At 39.7% G+C, this 19,033-nt stretch overlaps 1 protein-coding gene across 2 annotated transcripts; it reads right to left on the minus strand.

Moving 5' to 3' along the window:
* Positions 1-8,686: 8,686 nt before the first annotated feature.
* Gapt (GRB2 binding adaptor protein, transmembrane) lies at positions 8,687-13,272 on the minus strand. 2 transcript variants are annotated; one of them, XM_031360088.1, is made up of 2 exons: positions 13,212-13,272; positions 8,687-10,536 (listed from the first exon to the last, which is right to left on the minus strand). In XM_031360088.1, exon 2 carries the CDS (start codon positions 10,148-10,150, stop codon positions 9,674-9,676), a length of 477 nt encoding a protein of 158 aa, XP_031215948.1. In that variant the 5' UTR covers positions 10,151-10,536; positions 13,212-13,272; the 3' UTR covers positions 8,687-9,673. The 2 variants fall into 2 exon arrangements, with proteins under 2 accessions (XP_031215948.1, XP_031215947.1); XM_031360087.1 differs by having other exon boundaries at positions 13,171-13,271.
* Between the last annotated feature and the right edge of the window lie 5,761 nt (positions 13,273-19,033).

The raw sequence follows: 19,033 nt of genomic DNA on the forward strand, positions 1-19,033 counted from the left end.
GGGGGGGGGGGGGGGGGAAACCTATTTATTTTATTTTATTCTATTTTATTTATTTTCTGGAGGGGAACCTGGGGAAGGAGATATTGTAAATAAAGAAAACATCTAATAAAAAAAAGATTTATAAAGATAAAAAAAAAGAGATGACCCTATACCTCATCCCAATTGCTGCACAATTCTTGCGTCTCAAATGCTTTCAAGTGTTTTCTCATTCCTTTTTCTGGGAAACCTTGTAGGATTCTTGTTAGTACTCCTTCTCTGCTTTGAATTTTGTAGCTCAGAAAGAATGGCTCATGTTTCGAGGCCACCTAGCTAATAGGCATCAGAGCTGTGGTTCAAATTTTGGTCCACTAAACAGTCCAGTGTGTCATTTGCCCCAGGATTACACTGCTAGACACAGTCGTGTTCAAGCCAGACCTATGTACACAATCTGCCTCCAGCAAATGTGCCCAACAGGATGTTCGTGTTCCTCCCTAATCATGTTAGCAGCAGTGTATAAAACCTTCAGAACAGTTTGAGATTTACCCTTTCTTCTAAACAAGCAAACTAATACGAATGCTAATGTTCTCTAATAATGGGTCTCTTTTGTACCGAAGCAGTCACTAATTCTTGTTTTCTTCATAGGTAAATGCTGTTATATAATTAGTACATTGGTAATCTAGTTTCAATGACCTGCCCCGACTGCTTGAATGAGCCAAGTGCGAGACCATTTACCACAGGCTTGCATACCAGCACCACCATTTACCACAAGTTTACACACCAGCACCACCTTTTACCACAAGCTTACGCACCAGCACCACCTTGCCTCTTTCTTCATTGTATTTATCTTTTTTCTCCTACTTAGGAATTCACTTGTGTGGTTTCTCATTCAGTATTTCATGCAGAGTCTAGTCATGGTTTTCAAGTTTTTAATTTATCATTGAAACCTGACTATAATGCCCGGCAGCTAATAGACCCTCAATATTTGTGGGTTAGGTAGCTCCTTCGCAGAGAGATGAACAGAGGGATAAGGTAAGGAATCCACAAATTGATGAGCTATTTCAGATTATTCTTATAGAAGGAAGCTTCACAAATGAGATGATAGGATTTAACCCAAGCTTTGGAAAGGGGAGAAAGGTAATGTCTCAATTCACGTGCTGAAAATGCACAGGCTGATTACATTTTTTTCCCCCGCTAAATGCAGCCAAGAAGATACTGCCTAAATTAAGCTCCCCAGCTTCCTTTTGAACACAGGTGGAGAAGATATTAAGCAGTGAAGCTAATTAAAGGAAGAAATAAAAATCACTCTTAAATAAACCAAACTCTACTTGCCTCTGGTTTCTTTTAGTGTAATCGGTCTTTGGATAGATGTATCCTTTCGTAAAAGAGAAAAGAAAAACCATGTGGGCAAGTAGACCATGCCAACAGACAGAAGATTTGCTAAGGTTGAACAGGCCTAAAACCCCAGAAATCTCAGAATTGAGAACAGCAGGCGGGAGGTCAGCTCTCAGCCAAACGACTTGACATGTAACACCCCAGTGAGAGGACCATGACAACCAGTCATATAGCATAATAACCTGGCATTCTCTACGCTAATGAGGAATCTAGATAAGCCCTGAGTATTTAGCCAATGAGCTCCCCTTCCTGGGCATTCCTTCCCCCCAAAAGGTATTTAATCCCTGGTTCACCCCAAGTAAGGTGTATGTATACACATCTGCCATAAATAAAGCAGTTTGGACAAGCAAGGATTGTCTCCTTCACCAAGGATCTCCGCTCAGAAGGAGGCCTTCAACTTAAAGAGCCACACCTAAATCTCCCAAAGAAGGCCATCTCTCTCCCAGCTCCTTTCTGCACCCACTCGGAACTAAGCAGCATTCTGCCCGTGTCCTCAGCCACCCCCTTCCTGCCTGGCATGTACCCTCGGACCTCTGTTCCCAACTCCCCAAGGTCCCCAGTGGCTTCTGAGTACACAGGAGGCCAGGAACCACAGCATCCTTCCCAAATCCCATCCCACTGTTTCTCACCCAGGAAATGTGACTGAGACCCCCCGTTATGAACTGAGTTCTGCCTCCCAGGCCCGACAAAGTCATATTTGCACATTTATCTGCATAAGGAATTAGAAATAAAAGGAAAGCGCAATGATGCCTTGCTACCCAGCCAAGGGCTATGCTTGTTTTGTTCTAATATCTGAAAAGGAAACCCAACAGGAGAGCTGCTTCACCTGCTCAGTGTAAGGGCTCATTGTCCGACTCCTCTGATTTCCCCCATACCTAGTTCAGGACTATGTGCTTTACCTTGTAGCTACTACCACACAAAAGTTTCTATTTAAGCTATACAGAGGAGATCACGTAGACCTATCAAAGAGGTTTTTACTTGTATATCTCTTCATTTTTCTTTTCTGGCTAAAACTTCTCTTCTTGGTGCACTTTTCCAGAACTCTCTTAAGCCTTTATTCTAAGCTGTAACTGGGTCTGCTAACAAGTTACAAGTTAATACTTATTCTTCTTCTTGTTTGGCTATTGCATTTTCTTTTCATCCTTTGATTTTAAGTGTCACTTCAGCCTTTCCTGTCATGAATACATCATGATATGTTTCCTGGATCTTCTAGAACATAATGAGCAAAGATAGCTCCTAGGCTCTTCCTGTGCTGACCCTGAGAGGAGGATGAGTTTGTTACTAGCTGTTCATCATTCAAATATGCTCTCAGTGTTCTCGTTAAAGCACCGTGGTCACGCACTCTGTGGTCCCTCCTGATCTCTCTGCTATCATTAAGAACAGTACTCTTGGTTATGTTTCTTATCAAATAATTGAGCTGAAGTAAATGTTGTCTAGACAAATCCTGGCAGATGAGACAAGAGTGACAAAATATTGTACTTTAAGAAATAATGACCAGGAGAGGACATGTTGTGCATCGCTCCACTCTTGACTGTTTTCACAACTGATCTCCAGCCACATAAGTGCCCATGATTAAGAATCTGAAAGGGAACAAGAAGGTATATATGAAAGGGTTTGGAGCAGGAAAGGGAAGGAAAAAAAGAAATCTGTATAATTTGTTCTTCAATCTGTCTCTGCCTATCTTGTACATCATTGTCTTGAAGCATTCCCTCCAAGCTGATACATTTGCTACAGGAGGCAGGTAGCTCAGGTTATAGATGGGAGGGAAAGAGAAGGTCACATATCTGGGAGAATAACGACTTGGAAGATTCTTGAGCTTCCCTCACCATGTATAAGAGGAGTAAACAGCTGTTGCAGATAGGACTGAGCAACCAACCTGCAGAAAGACAGATGTCTAGACCATGGAGTTGCCTCCAAGGCTTATAGAGAGCAGTATTGGGGAAGCTGTGACCCATGCTGGGGTGTGCATTCTGGTGATGCAGCTGCTTTTGAATTACTCATGCTCCTGTTAGCAACCCCAGGAAAACTACACTGGTTCACGGAATTATTTATTAGCTCAATCATTTCCCAAGGAAGATGGTGTTGTGAGGAACACTCGAATTAGTAAACTCAAACAAAGGGTGGAAAGACAGATTGTTGCTCACTGAGCACTTGCTGTTCTTGTAGAGGATCAGTCTTTGATTCCTAGCACCCACATGGAAGCTCACAGCCATCTGTAAGTCCAGTTCCAGGGGTTCTAAGACTCTTTCTGGCCTCTGTAGATACCTGGCATGCAGGTGATACACAGGCACACATGCAGGCAAAACACCCAAACTCATTAAATATGAAGGTATAATGTAATTTTAAAGACAGTAGAAAAGGAACAAAGTATGTTAAAAATCACCTGGGAACTCAGAGCCTTGAATTCTGGTCCTGATTGATTTTTAATTTTCTGTGGCCAGGCGGTGGTGGTTCATGCCTTTAAACCCAGCGCTTGGGAGGCAGAGGCAGGTGGATTTCTAAGTTCAAGGCTAGCCTGGTTTTCTCTGTGAAACCACAGGGAAGGTAAATAGAGTTTCTAAGCTTGTTCCTGTTTGTAAAATGGGAACTTTCCATTCAGACAGCTTCAAAGTAGCTTTTAATTTTCTTTCAAATCTGAGGTTCTATAATGTTACAATGAAGGTTATTATCATCTGCTGAAACTACTTTAACAAAATATCCCGAGTGAGCTACTCTCACTGGGACACCTGGGTTCAAATACTGCTTCTATTATTTTCATTCATTCTGAGATCTTTGATTAAATTTTCATTTTGTTAGTTGTCAATCTTCCTGTCTGTAAACTGGTAAATGTAAGAGCTTTAGAGTTGTAGTAAGTGAAGGAAATTCATGCACTATGGCGTGAGGACACAGAAGCTACAGAGGTCATAGGCATCTCTCTGATATGGTCATGGTTCTTCTCAGAAATGCCTAGTGAGAAAAGCTAAGCAAACCAAAGATATTTATATATATTTGTTTGATGGATTTTCAGATATCCTGATATACTTTAAAAGGTCATATGTTAATACATGAAACTTATTTTTCCCTCTCAAATTCTAGCTGTTGCCTACAGTTAAAATATAAGCCCAACACAGACTGAAGCCTGACAAGCAGGTCTGATAAATGCGGCTATTTACTGAGTCTCAGTCTTGAGCTTTTGACAGGTATTGGGATTCTGGTGATCTCAAACGTCAGTATACACTCTTTCTGTTACTAACAAGGATTTAGAGAACGTATGTCAAAAAGAAGGTTCAACTTCCTTCATTTTCAGCCTCAACTATTCACTAAAGCCAATCTGGCCTTCAAAAAGGAAAACACATCAGCACGACAGAGCTGAGGTTTCCATGGCAACAGGGGAGGTCAATAGCTTCAGTCACACCTCCATTGGGCTTGATTGCCTTGGCAATTTACCATCCTCTGTGCTCCCTTTTGTTTGAGCATCTCTCATTTGCTTAATTCCTATATCTAGGAATCCTCAAATGGAAAACCACCAGGAGCTGAATTTAGATTAAAACCTGCAGGCTTTATTAAAATGCCCTGGAACCCTGTTTATCTTCTAAGTCTTAGGCCTGTGCTTTGAGAAATTAAGTCACATACCCTCAACTACAGTCTTAGGCATTTTTGTTTACAATACCATATGCTATTATTAATTAATTAATTAATTTATTTATTTCATTGTTTTAAAAAGAGTTTCAAATCCGTGTCACTTCTGCCTCCAATACTGCATTTTAACAACAAATGTGACAGAGGGGTTAGGTTAGAATGCACTTGTGAGTTGTCAGACAGTCTTCCATGTGATCTCTGCTTTGTCCCCTTTTGCCCCTTCCCCCTCACCATGCATGGCACTCCTCCCCTCTTACCCTCCCTGTCACCATGCATGGCACTGCTCCACTTCTTCAGGCATCTTCTGCTCCAGGACTGCACATGCTGACCTCTCTTAGTCTAGTTTTTGTTGTTGTTTTTAAATTTGAGAATTTCAAATGTAAGTGTAAATATCTTTTCTCTCTCTAAGTCCTCCCATGTGGCCCCGAACAAACCCCCCTATTTGAATGTGTGACCACTTCTTTTATATTTATTTTTGGGATATCTTTCTATCATCTATCTACCATCTATCCATACATCTATCATCTATCTATTGTCTATCTGTATATCTATCAATCCAATCATCCATCCATCCATCTACCCATCTATCTTTCTATCAATCTATATGTCTGTCTATCTTACTGAGTCCAATTAGTGTTGCTCTTCTTTGCATGCTTTTAAGGTTGACTCCTTAGGATAAAGGTCTCATCTCCTGGAAAAAAGGAATAAAAAAATATAGAAAACAAAACAAAACAAAACAAAACAAACAAACAAAAAAAAACCTCAAATTTGTTTCCCCTTCGTGAGCAGCCACTGATGGCCTGAATCATGATGTGTTGAAGGTGTTTGACATTGAAACACTTTTGATGGTCAGATTTTTAAGTCATTATCAAGTTACCAGGGTTATGGATACCTTCCTTTCCTCCCTGGGTCTTTTTATCCCAAGTGCATCCATACCTATCTCTGAGTGATCTCCAAATACTTACCCTTAACCTACTAGTTTGAATCATACTGAGTTTCAGATATTTGAAAAGTACCAACTAGAAATAAGAGGTTAGCTATCTTGGCCAAATGATTCAGAAAGACCCTGGAACAGGAGAGTTTCCATATTAATGTCTATCTTTATGGAAAGGGCCAGAAACAAAAGAAAACTCATAAAGAGCCACTTAGAATGGTTGTAAGATATGGCAAAGGAACCCTGGAAGAGAAAGAAGCACAGGGATCAAAGGTATAATGCCCTCAAGCCTTAGGAGAAAATAAGCACTTAAAATAGATAGATGCTCAACCTGTGCACTGATTTAAAAAAAAGGGGGGGGGGGAAAGGCTAATTGTTATGGCATAAATGTCTCCAAAATGTCTGCTTATGTAGTTATAACAAAATGTCACAGAATGGAGGGCTAAAACACATGTATTTGTCCCAGTTGTGGAGGCTGAGACATTCAGTATCAAAGCATTAGTACTGACAAAGGATGTCTACCTCCTAATATTCTCTCCTGATAGAGAGAGGAGACATGGGAAAGGCGGGAGAAGATTCTCCTCCATTCTTCTCTCATCATCTTCCTCATCCTTCTTTCTCCACTTCCTTGTTCATCCTTCTACATCTATACTGGGGATTGAAGACCAAGCATCACCAAGCAAGCACTATGCCACTGAGCCAGGTCAGCAGCTCTCTGATCTCTTCTTGTAAAGGCACTGTTATAACCAGGAGGGTTCCATTCTCATCTAACCACATTTAAAGTCCAAACTCCACTTCCAAACTCCATGGTATAGGAGGTACAGTTTCAGCATAAGAATTTATAGGAAGTCCAAATGTCTAGGCTAGGTGGTTTCATCCTGTTGGTTGCAACCCTTTTGGTAGTTGAATTACGCTTTCACCAGGTCACTTAAAACCATCAGAAAATACAGATGTTTACATTACAATTCATAACAGTAGCAACATTACAATTATAAAGTAGCAACAAAAATAATTTTATGGTTGGGGAAATACCACAACATGAACTGCACCAAATGGTTACAGCATTCGGAAGGTTAAGAACTACTGCTCTAGGCAATTGCAGTGTGACAAGAATCATCTTCTCCTTGGTTTCGTTCTCTTACCTATTTGCAAGGAGCCCATTATCTCAGCTGTCACCTCGACTTAAGTGCCTTGAGGTCCCTGCCCTTACTCCCTAGCCTAGGCAGTAAGCAGAGCCTGTCATCCAATGCGAATGGTGGCAGAAGCAAGGCTTTCCTTGTCATGGGGATCAATAATGAGTTAGGAAGTGAGATAGAAAGCAGCGAGGAAAGCCTGTAGACCAAATGCTCACTGTTGCTAGATGCTAGAAGCAGACTCTCACTGACGATTGCTGTAAGTCGCAGGATGTCGCCACACCTCTGTGTGTTGAAAGTCCACAGCTAAATCACACTTGGTAGATTTGCTGCTGCTGTCTCTTCTCCTCTGCCCCAGCTTCTTTCCTCTTTTGTTGTAGTGGGTAAATGTATCTTCTAATAGTATCAAGACAATTGTAAGATGTTGTCCTATACAGACATAAACAACTTTATTATCTTTATCTCTCATGGATGATATTTTTAATTTCAAATTTTTATTTTATTTTTTTAAAGATTTATTTATTATTATTATATCTAAGTACACTCTAGCTGTCTTCAGATGCACCAGAAGAGGACATCAGAACTCATTATGGATGGTTGTGAACCACCATGTGGTTGCTGGGAATTGAACTCAGGACCTCGGGAAGAGCAATCAGTGCTCTTGACCGCTGAGCCATCTCTCCAGCCCCTAATTTCAAAATTTTAAAATGGTTCAGAAATATTATTTTAAAGAATGAATTTATGCCTAGTGTTTGGGGCTTTTATTAGATAACCCTACACAAAGAGCTATAGGCAACTAAAAAATGTTGATAGTGGGGTCTAGTTGGGGAAGGAATGTTTTCAGTTTAACAGAGGAAATGTAATATACATAATTGAACAAGTACTGTTCACACACACACACGCACACATACACACACTTATATGGAGGTTGATAACTTGATGGGACACTGTATGCCTCAGAACATAGAGATGGTAACTACAGATATTTATAAATTTGGAACTAAGATCTGAATTTCAGAATGTGGCAGAGCTGGTTCCTAGAACTCAGAATGCCTCTTGTCTCATGATGACACCCCAGGAGGATCTGAGAGCTGGTCCTCTGGTTCTAAGGAGCCCCTAATGGAGGTCCCCTAAGGAGCCTCTAATAGAGGGATAAAGTTAGGAGAACATGAAACTGTCAACAGCTGGAGATGCTGGAGTCAGTCACATGCTTGCATTTTGTTCTGCAGAGGACAAGAAGGAAAAAGTTTCTATGGACTTCTGTTCTATGAAAACTTCCTGTCAGCAAAACTCAGTAAAGATTTACCTGGCAAAAGTAGCAGTCAGCTGGGTTCTGCGCCAAGTAGTTCAGAGCATCCTATAAAAGTCTATATTTAGAGATTCATAATAAATATAGAATTTATCTATTGTCTTTCTTTGTGTGTAAGAAGTATATATTCAGGATTTGTCTCCTTTCTTGTCTCTCCCTCCTTCTCTCCCTCCCCTTCTCTCCCTCTATCTTTTTTCTTGCTTACTTACAGTTCCTCTCTTTATCTCCCAGATGCCCAGTGCAATAACACACACACACACACACACACACACACACACATCATACACATAGATAGAAAACATTCAACAAAAATTCATTAGATAGATTTAGAATTAATACATTTATTAGTTTTTCTCAAAATTCCTTGACAAACTGCAAGATTCATGTCTTTTTCTATTAACCAAACTTTGATTTCCTCATATGGTGGCTTTGGATCTAAAAGTATTACTAGGCACCACTTCATTTCTGTTTAACTGTAACCTGAGACATCCTCATATTACATTAGTATTAAAATGCACAGCAAACATTTATATCTTTAAATGCCCAAAGAAAACAGGCAGCAAGGTCTAAAAAAGGAAGTGCACATTTGACATGAGGGTGCTGGAAGAAATGACCCCAAGTGGGCTTGAGAGGCAGACAAGTCACACAGTGGAGCAGAGAGAGGGGCTTGGCCACTCTGAGATGACACAGATGCAAGCAGAGAAGTGAGGGGTTAGGGGAAATAACTGACAAAGGAAGGTGTGACTGAAATAGTCATGAATTCTGGAGTTAGGGTTTGAGCTTTATATCTATTTCAAGCAACATAAAAATTATTACTTTTTTTTGACAAATTAGGGATGTGACCACCTAGAATGTTTTCTGAAGATCAACCTGCTGTGTCATAGGCTAGTGATTGGATGTAACTCAGAAGACCAGGCTAGAAATGTGGCTCAACAATTGAGCACTTACCTGGCATTGTGAAAGGTCTTGAGTTAGCCCCTCAGCACAGAAGGACGACCTACTAGGAGTCTGCAATAATGCTGAACCTCAAGAGATGGTATAGGAAGGAACAAAGGAAAGCTGTTACAGGAAATATTTCAAAAGAAAAAAGAGTATAATACAGCACAGATTCAACTGAAGGCAGGGCACATGGAGCAGGGCGTGGCATAGAACTTGTCTATAATGGTTCTCTTAGTGAGGATTTATAAGGGTGGGGATAGGAAAGAGACCACTGATTTCATCCGAATAATTTGATCATGATGTCATCAGTACACTCAGAGGCCTGGTGATCAGTTTTCCTCCAGCAACAAGTCTCAGTTTGTTGAAAAGCTAGTCGCAATCTGGAAGGATGTATATGTCTTCATCTTGAGGAGGAGGAGCAGGGCTAGGTTTCTGGAAATTATAATAGAGGGGGTCCGTTTGATTCCCGTAGACATGTTCCTCGAGATTAGATGGCTGCGTGTTTTCATACAGTGCCTTCTCAGTTGCCCCTTCGGTGCCGGGAGGGCACACTTCCACATTTTCGTAGTTTCCTTGCATCTTGTTTCTCTTGGCAGTGGATTTGTGGCCTTTGCTTTCCACTGAGGTTTTAGAGCTTGGGCTAGTCACGTAGGCGCTCAAGCCGACGGTTTTCGAGAAGTCTTTATGTCTGCTGCTTCTCCTTTGCATAAACTTCCGTAAGGTAAATGGTGTGCTTTCCCGGCGATTCCAGTGCCAAGCACATCCAATTCCGCAGACCAGCAAGAGTACTAGGAGAGAAACGCCAACAGCCACACCTACCGGAGAACTCGCAAAACATTTCAGCATCTCTGCACAGTGTTATTCAGCAGCTTGGTGTAGTTAATCAATTCACAGGCACAAGCAGAGGCAGTTTCTGGTCGCCTGTTGTGGCTGCGGTTCAAAACTGAGGTGGAAGGCTCCTTTAAGCATTTCTTTTCCAGATCTCAAAGGACATTCCTGGCAAAGTCCTGATGCAACTAGACGTGAGACTGAGCAAATTTAGTCTCTGAAGATGACTGTTTCCCGTATCACCATCCCTGTACACTGGAGCTGAATTGTGGGGGAGGGGTGGGAAAATTTTATTCCTCTTCAGTTCCTTTTCCCTTGGTGGATCACAAAGTGAAGCAGAGGCGAGCAGAGAGTAACAGCACAGCAGAAATCTCAGGACAGGGGAGGTGCCGTCCAGAAATCCGCTATAAATTAAAAAGAAATTAACTGTATTCTTAGTACTTTGTGAGATTATAAATTTACCACATCTACCAAATGTGTTAAACATCCCTGTATTGTCAGTTCTTGCTTTTAATATTGAATATAGCATGCGCTGTTTTAAAACAAGACTGAGGAATCTACCCCTGCCCAAGCATAGTTGTTTATATTAGTTGATGATTTTTAAGCAAAACATAAGGTTCTTCCAGCATTAGGAGGAACACAATCAACTGTGCATGTGTGCTCTATCCGTTGCTTCCTGCCTTTCTGGAAGCGTTTGGAGTGGACAGAGGTAGTGTCAGCTCCCCAGTCACTCCTCCCTCTGGAGTCTTAAAATAATTAGTTCATCCTCTAACAGAGAGTGCTACCCTAAATGCAAGGCAATTCTGTCATCCTACCTGGTCTAAAGAGGAGCAGGACTCAGTACTTCCCATCTTTAGATTCCTAGAGCAAATTAGAACACCTTGCACAGAAAATGAACCCAGTCAGTATTTATTTGAATAAAAGAGAGTATTTTTAAGTGACTCCCAAATTCAGCAACTGGATTCAGCTTAACTGACACATTAAGAGGAAAGATTTTAAAAGGTGTATAAATTACTCTGAAGTTTATTTAAGAGATTTTTTTTTTTTTTAGTGAAGCAACATACCTTTGTAAATGCTTTTAATAACAAATGTAGCAAATGATTTTCACTTAGCTTAAGGTGATGTTGGAAGTGTTTCCTTGAAACTTTGAAGTATCAAGGAGGGAGACTCAAAGTATTCCACCCGACAGAATTTTCTACTGCGATTATATCCACAAAGCATTCTTACTATACTTTTTTCAAGTGAGATACAGGAATAGTGACAGCCAATATATTTATTATGTTCAATAATGATGATAGTACTTCTTACCATTGTCTACTGAGTGTCACTGTCAATCATATTTAATTCAGGGCATATCTTAAATTAGCTTTCAAGCACATTCCTGTGGGTTGTCACACTTAACCCTACAGCTCTCATGTGGAGTACTATTGCTATCCTCACCTTACCAAAGAAGAAATGGAGGATTCTAGATAATAACTCCCTAACAACGAGCTAGTTGTATTTATCTCCTAGACACCAGCACTAGGACTAAACACGAGAGAGCTAATACACTAAATATCTGCTAATAGATAGAGAGATCCATTCCTTGCTGCATTAACAACTGTGGACAGGGAAGGAAAAACCCACAAAGCAGTCCCCTGCTCTCAGCGAGGGTGAGTGTCTAATGCCAACTTCTTAGCTGTTCAAGGTCAGACTATACCAAGGCATGAATGTTCAACTTCTCTTTTTACACAAACAAATGGAGCATGGCATGTAGTTTGTTTATAATAAACTCTCCTTGGAAAATATTTAGGGACAAACATCCCCAATCCAGCTATCTCTCAAGTTCCTTGGGATCCTGAGGTGGGGGGGGGGGCAATACAGCAGGCTGAGCATAGAATTATCTAGTCACTATGTATTGTTGACAGTGGTAACTGTTCATGATGGCTCATGCCTGTGTAATCCTGGTACGGGGAAGCTGAGGCAAGATGGGATACAGAATGACACCCTGTGTCAAAACCAACACACAACCAACACACTTATTGTCTACAGTTAAAATCATAAAGGTAGTATACAGAATGGTGGTCGTCAGTAAGAGTAAGCAAGTATGAGCAAGATGTAATGATATTGGGTATGAAAAATTGTAATGAAATGCACTATTGTATATACTAACTTAAAATTAATAGAGCTATAGTCTGTGAAGTCCTCTCACTCTTACAAAGGCAGAGATGATGCAAAGGCTATGTACACACATCTGTCTAATAGATGCCTACAAAAAGAACCTCATTTCCTTTATGGGAAGATGAGACTGGATCTTAATATATTGTAGCATAAATAATTGCACACGTTATCCAGAATGTGTGAGATGCATTTCCAGAGTAAATTTCAAATATCGAGTGGAATGAATCAGTGATTTAGGAATGTGGTAGGCCTCCAAGAGAACAGAATGGGGTTTTCTGCTTGACTAGCTGCTGACCCTAGGCAGATGTAGGGATGCAAGAGGCTCCCTCTTTGTTTCTGAAAGAATTTATCTTAGTTCTATGCAGAGCAGACGTCGTTTAATATAAAAATTCCATAAATCATATCTGCTGAGCTAAAGAACAGCCAAAGAAACATATCTTTTCCCTGTCTTCAAGCTAACTTCATGAGAGAAAAACCCATGAGATATAAAAAGGACAGATAAAGACATATTTCAAACAGTAATGAAATGTCCTAGTATAATACCTAAATGAGATTCACTCTGCCCAGCTTGGAAGCTCTTTTCACCTTGGAAAGCAATAGTTTCTGCAAACTGATCAATAATTATTCACTTGTCTTCAAATCACAAGCTCTTTGTAGAGTAGACCTTGCAAAGCACACAGTGCACTTCCATCAGGCAGCATGGCGGGCACAGGCTCATTAGCGTAGCATGGTCCAACCTCACCAGCAACTTAGATTGCTTTCCCCACTATGACTAAGCCAAAATCACCCATTAAAACACACATCACCACCACCGCCGCCACCACCACCACCACCACCACCAACAACAACAACCAACTTGTTTTTAATTCACTTCTTACCTCTTTTCATTACCCAAACACTGTAAATCGGTTCAACTCACATGAAGCCTGGGAGTGTCCAGCTCTGTCTGTCACTTTTCTTCAGCTTTGTTCCTCTTTTCATTCTGGTCAGTTACTTCCTTCTATGGCTCCTCCTCCCTTCAGTTTATTTAATACTTGCAAAGTTTCCTGGTTCGTGAGGAAGTTGTTATCAGATACTGCAAAATTATAAATGACCCTCCCTCTTTGTTGATAGAACTTTTTGAAGTGTATATTACATTAATATGTCAAGCCTAGATGATTTTTCCTTTTTGAACAATTTTACAATGTTCACTTTAGAATCAATCATGTACTTTCTTTTCTTCAAAGAGGTTTTAGAACTCATACTAACATAGGCTTTGAGTATTTTTGTTTCTTTGTTTTGTGATTGGTAGAACAATCCTTATTTAAATATGAAGCTACAATGCATAACCTTAATGTTAAGTATCTGTTGAAATAGTGCCCATATATTGGTTCAGAGTGTTTTTATTATGTTGTTGCTGTTATTGTTATTGATATCATCATCATCATCATCGTTACATTCATTAAATAAAAGTTTCCCAAAGAATGTCCTGAGGCATACTACTCTGGTATATTATTTGACTGACTTTCATCAAGTAAATTTGTCAAGTATCTTCTACTAGATTCACTAGCACATAAGGATGTTACAGATTGCCAGCAATCTGATAGGGAGCAAACTAAATCCAGCAAGAAAGAAAAAAATTCCTTTACTTTGTTTAGTAACAGTAGTTAGTCCATTCCTAGCACTAGGTATCATAAGCCTTTTAGTGTAATACCCAAGAAATTCCTAGAGGAGAAATGCCACTATTAATCCTTGTTTATAGGCAGAAGCACAGCAGACAAATGTCCACTCCCCAGAGACGTTGCCCCAGTGATGTGAGAAGAACCACTGTTCGTGATTAAATGGACTGACTGTCAAGCTTCCACATAGAATCGTTCTGTCATATCATCCCTAAGAGCCAGCTCCATGGAAGAGAGGGAGAGGGAGAGGGAGAGGGACAGGGAAAGAGAGAGAGAGAGAGAGAGAGAGAGAGAGAGAGAGAGAGAGAGAGAGAGAGAGAGAGAGAGAGAGAGAGAAAGCTGCTGAATCAAACAGATACTCAGTGAGCTAAATAGATGATGTAGAAATAGTCACCGAAATATTGCCTTTTAGACTGTGTGAAAATTCCTTTGAGCAAACAAGATTAACTTTGTATAAACTGGTTTAGAAGAAGAGGGAGGTCAAGGATATAGATTAGAGATGTGTGCAAGGTTTTGAGTTTAATTGCTAGAGCTACGGGAATGGAACAGGGAATATACTTCCTGAAGCACCTGGAGACCAAAAGAAGGAGAAGCCACTGGGCCCACAGGTCATTTCAGACCCTGAAAGGAAGGCAAAGAAATAGACAGTTCTGGAGAACAATAGGGTGCAGGAAAACAGGTGTGCTGCTCATGGTGGGCAGGAAATGGAAGCCTGACACCAAGTTAGTGGACGAAAAGGAGTTACCAAGGCAAGAGTGATCAGGTGGGGCAGAGAAGCTGTGAGCTGCAAGTGTTCCAATATTTCCTGGTGCACTTAAGTGTAGTAAGGTATGAGCTGCCCTTCCTACCTCTCTCTCTCTCTCTCTCTCTCTCTCTCTCTCTCTCTCTCTCTCTCTCTCTCTCTCTCTCTCTCTCTCTCTCTCTCTCACACACACACACACACACACACACACACACACACAAGTACGTATACACACACAAGTGCATATGTGTATACACACACTCACATGCACTCACATACACATGCACACACATTTGTGTAAATTTATATACTCTCCTCTAAAAGTGCAACAAAGGGAAATTAACTCGTCTTACTTTAAATTTATTAAGGACTAAGAAATCAGAGGGCAGTTACCTCTTACCTCAAATAGGAACTTTTTTTTTTTTTAATTCTGAGCTCAAGTCAAGTGTAAGAACTTTTTAAAGTAGAATTCATCTTTAAGATTATGGAGGGAAGAGTGTTTCTGTTCAAAATTGAGTGGTTGTGTAACTATTGTTTTTATGGCTTAGGTACTGTTTTAAACTGTGTTTTTTTAATTCTCAGCCTTTTGTGTTGCAAAATATATTTTGCTTTCTTGCCAATCTCTTTTGTTTTAACCACAACAGCTGTGTCTAGGTTTATTTTGCTCATTTTCATTCTCTGCTTTCATTTTTTGCCATTCTATGGTTTGGGTAGTAAAGAAATTGGGGAGTAGTTTATTCATCTTCACTATAACCTAGACTGGACAATTAATTCAATTTCTCCCCTGTACATTGATGGTAACAATTCATGTCAAATATCTACTTGTTTTAATAGTATTTTTAAACACTTGAACTGAGTTGCAGAGATGACAGTAGACATGGGCTTATAATAATGTATGTAAATTCTATTTAAAGTTTGTCACATTCAGGAAATTTTCCTGGATATTCTATAAAGGACTGAAAAACTTCATGTTACTTGCTGCAGATAGTACAGGAATCTACATCTTGAAATAAAGCATTAATTGACTGGTAAAGGTAGCATATTTAGCTAGCAAATTATTTTTTGTATTATAGGCTCATGTGGTTAATCCGCAAAGTAATCAGATTGTTAATACAGGGTTAATAGATTGTTAATAGAGTGTTCTATTCAGTAAAATTTTACTATGTATGTGGAAAAGTCATGAAAAATTTAAAGTGAAGAAATGTAAGTGAAGCTGGAAGGAAAAGGCATGAATGAGTAGAAGCCAAGCAAACCATCATGGAAAAGCCATGAATGAATAGAAGTCGAACAAACCATCGTCGTTATACTGAGGACCTTGCTGGTAACAACTGGTAAAGTTAAATTAGATGATGCTTGGCATGTACAGGATAGATTTCACTGGAAGATAACTCTTACAGTTTTTGGTGTAGGAATATATCTCCAAATCTAAAACTCTATCGGAATAACCGATGGAGTTTTCAAGAGTGAATTCCTAGGACCCTGAAGATACTGCTCCATTACGTCTGGTCATTGTTATCTGACCATACCACAAAACCTCCATGGCCAAGGGAACCAGGAGAACAATATTTTATAGACTGCTAGGTAAGAGGTTTTTGAAAAACCGTCTTATACTTTTCTGTAGTGTTTGGCATTGTTTTCATTACTATGTACCAAACAAACAAAAACAAACAAATAAATAAATAAACAAACGGTTATTACTGATTTAACACCATCTCTGCCATCTCTGGGTGAGGCACGGACATGTGTACCTGACCTACTTCACAGACTCCAGATCAGGAAGTAAAAACCTGTGACTGCTCACATGCAGGTCGTGCAGACACAAAGGGCCTACTGCATTTATTTAGTCTGGACATTTATCTACTTTCCCACTCTCCACCATGGCATTTCAAAGTATCATTTTGCATGAATTAAAAAATTACAGATGCTTCTCCATACTGGCTGCAGCATTCCACATCCTTGGTAATATGAAGGAGAATTTCTCTAGGACATGCTGGTAAATGGAAGCTTTGAATCCCTGGATATGAACACTTGCAGTCCTACTGAATCCTAAATGATTGCTAATATGGCAAACCATTTATACACAGATCTTAGCAATATATGAGACATCTCTTTTTTTTCTCTCCGTTGTTAGTATTTGATACGTTGACAATTTTAACTATTTACGTAGATAGCAAGTGAAAACCCCCATGTTGTTTGTTGGTTTGCTTTTACTACCATGAAGCTACATATTGGTTGTCCTTGAGGTGTTCCTACTTAGGTGCAGGATGCACTGTGGGAATGAGGCTGGTAGAGTATACCCATCCTTCTAGAATCTTTCAAAAAAATATAATCTGAAATTCCTTAACTTGTAAATGGTAGTTTTAATTTGTTAAATTATTTCAATTTTGGTGGGGGGGGGTTGTAGAAATCTAACCTGATATAAACACCCAGCCATAGAAATTACAGGGGACAAATTAGGTTAAAAGGACCCAGGAGAATGAGCCTTGGGAGGTGTTTCTATACTAGTGGACAACTGAGAGCTGTGGCATCTGTCGCTCCCTCAGGCTTAAAGGTGCACGGTGTTTTGGTATTTTTGTAGACTTATAAAGACTAGACTATGTCCCACAGCTAAGAAGGAAGACAAATAAAAACCCAGTGAAGTAAGAGATACAAATTCTACTCTTAGTTTTATGCTCCAGAATGGGCGGTGTTACTTATACCGCAGTGGAAGTCATAATGCCTTGGGACAGCAACAGTCTGTAAGTCAGGAAAAATTAAGGGAAAAAAAGCATAGGAAATTCATAAAAGCGAGTTAGATACAACCACAAAATAAGCAAGTCACTAATATGCACAGGCATTGTGAATGACCATCATACTGTGGTGTTAGAGAAGCCGCATGTGGAAAAGTGCATACTGTGTGACTCCATTTATATGAAGCCTCAAACACATGCAAGTTATCGACAAGTGTGTGATGAACAGAGTCAGACATCTTGGAGGTTCTATAGACCTGGAAGCATATGCAAAAGTTTCCCTGGAGATGTGAACCTTATATACTAGACAGTTGTTTTCAATGTACATTTAAACATATATATTGCATATATGTATTATATATAAAGTTATTATCTATGTATAATATATAGAATAGTATATATTATGATACATAGCATATCATAAATATAGCATATACAAAAATATAGTATATATTAGAAATAAATAGTAAAGAAATTTTAATAGGTGTGAAATTTAGGACAATTCAGATATGTTTTTTAATTGAACTTATTTTTTTGTATTTTTTGTAAATTGCTCTGCAAGGCTGAACAGAGGAATACCCAGTGTAGGGGAATGCCAGGGCCAGTAAGCAGGAGGGGGTGGAGTGATGAACAGAGGGAAGGGGGAGGAAACAGGGGTTTGTTTTAGTTTTTATTTTTTTAATTTTATTTTATTTTATTTTATTTTTATTTTTTATTTTTTGGAGGGGAACCTGGGTAAGGAGATATTGTAAATAAAGAAAACATGTAATAAAAAAACAAAGCTGTCAGTAGACTTTGAACTAGGTGGATTCTAAGTAACCTGGTCTTACTGAGTCTAGGAGTTGGCAAAGCTGTGTGCGTGAGGAGAATGGGGGTCACTGATGATTCAAGCCCAGCTCGAAGCAAGGCTGTTGACTTTCTGGGATTATGGGTATGTGTTCTCAGTGATACAGGAGAAGATTCCCTCAAGATTTCTATTCATCAAAATTTCTATATAAGCTAAAACCACAGTGCATGCAGTAATTTAACTTATAAAGATTAGCATCACAGCTAAGAACCACTACTCTGAATCTTGTTCTGTTCAGCCACAGGAAGACAAAAGGATGCACCATCCCCGGGTTTTCTCAACAACCACTAAATTTAAATGTACTATATCGATACGACTGCTGTGACAGTGAGACTATGAGTGAAACTGGGTTTTATGTCTAAAATACACTTCCTTTCAGTCCAACTCCCTTTCCTCATCTAAGTCTTTCCTAACTGCTATCAGATCAGACAGCAGGACCTGAGGCTTTGACTCCACTTGAACAACACGATCGCTTCTTCCATCACTCCCCCTCCCCGCCCTCTTTATTTTTGTTCATGAAAATAAAAGAACATCGAGAACTTTGGTGCCCATTGCATATGGGAAAGAACTGGACCACTTCACTCCTCCATGACTGAAACTCTGTGCTGCCAAGTTCCACATTTCTAAGGCAGGTATCACCTCACTTCAGACAGTGTGTACCTTTCTAAGCCATAGTTACACACAACTTCAACAGATCTTTGGGTTCCTCTGATGATATTACTATAAACTAGCATTAATAATAGACTCCGAGTTAGTCATTGTTTG

The sequence above is a fragment of the Mastomys coucha genome, unplaced genomic scaffold, assembly GCF_008632895.1.
Source record: "Mastomys coucha isolate ucsf_1 unplaced genomic scaffold, UCSF_Mcou_1 pScaffold8, whole genome shotgun sequence".
NCBI classification, from domain to species: Eukaryota; Metazoa; Chordata; class Mammalia; order Rodentia; family Muridae; genus Mastomys; species Mastomys coucha.

Bases quoted from the DNA above. Each gene is read 5' to 3' on its own strand.
- Gapt (XM_031360088.1), bottom strand. From the start codon at position 10,150: ATGCTGAAATGTTTTGCGAGTTCTCCGGTAGGTGTGGCTGTTGGCGTT.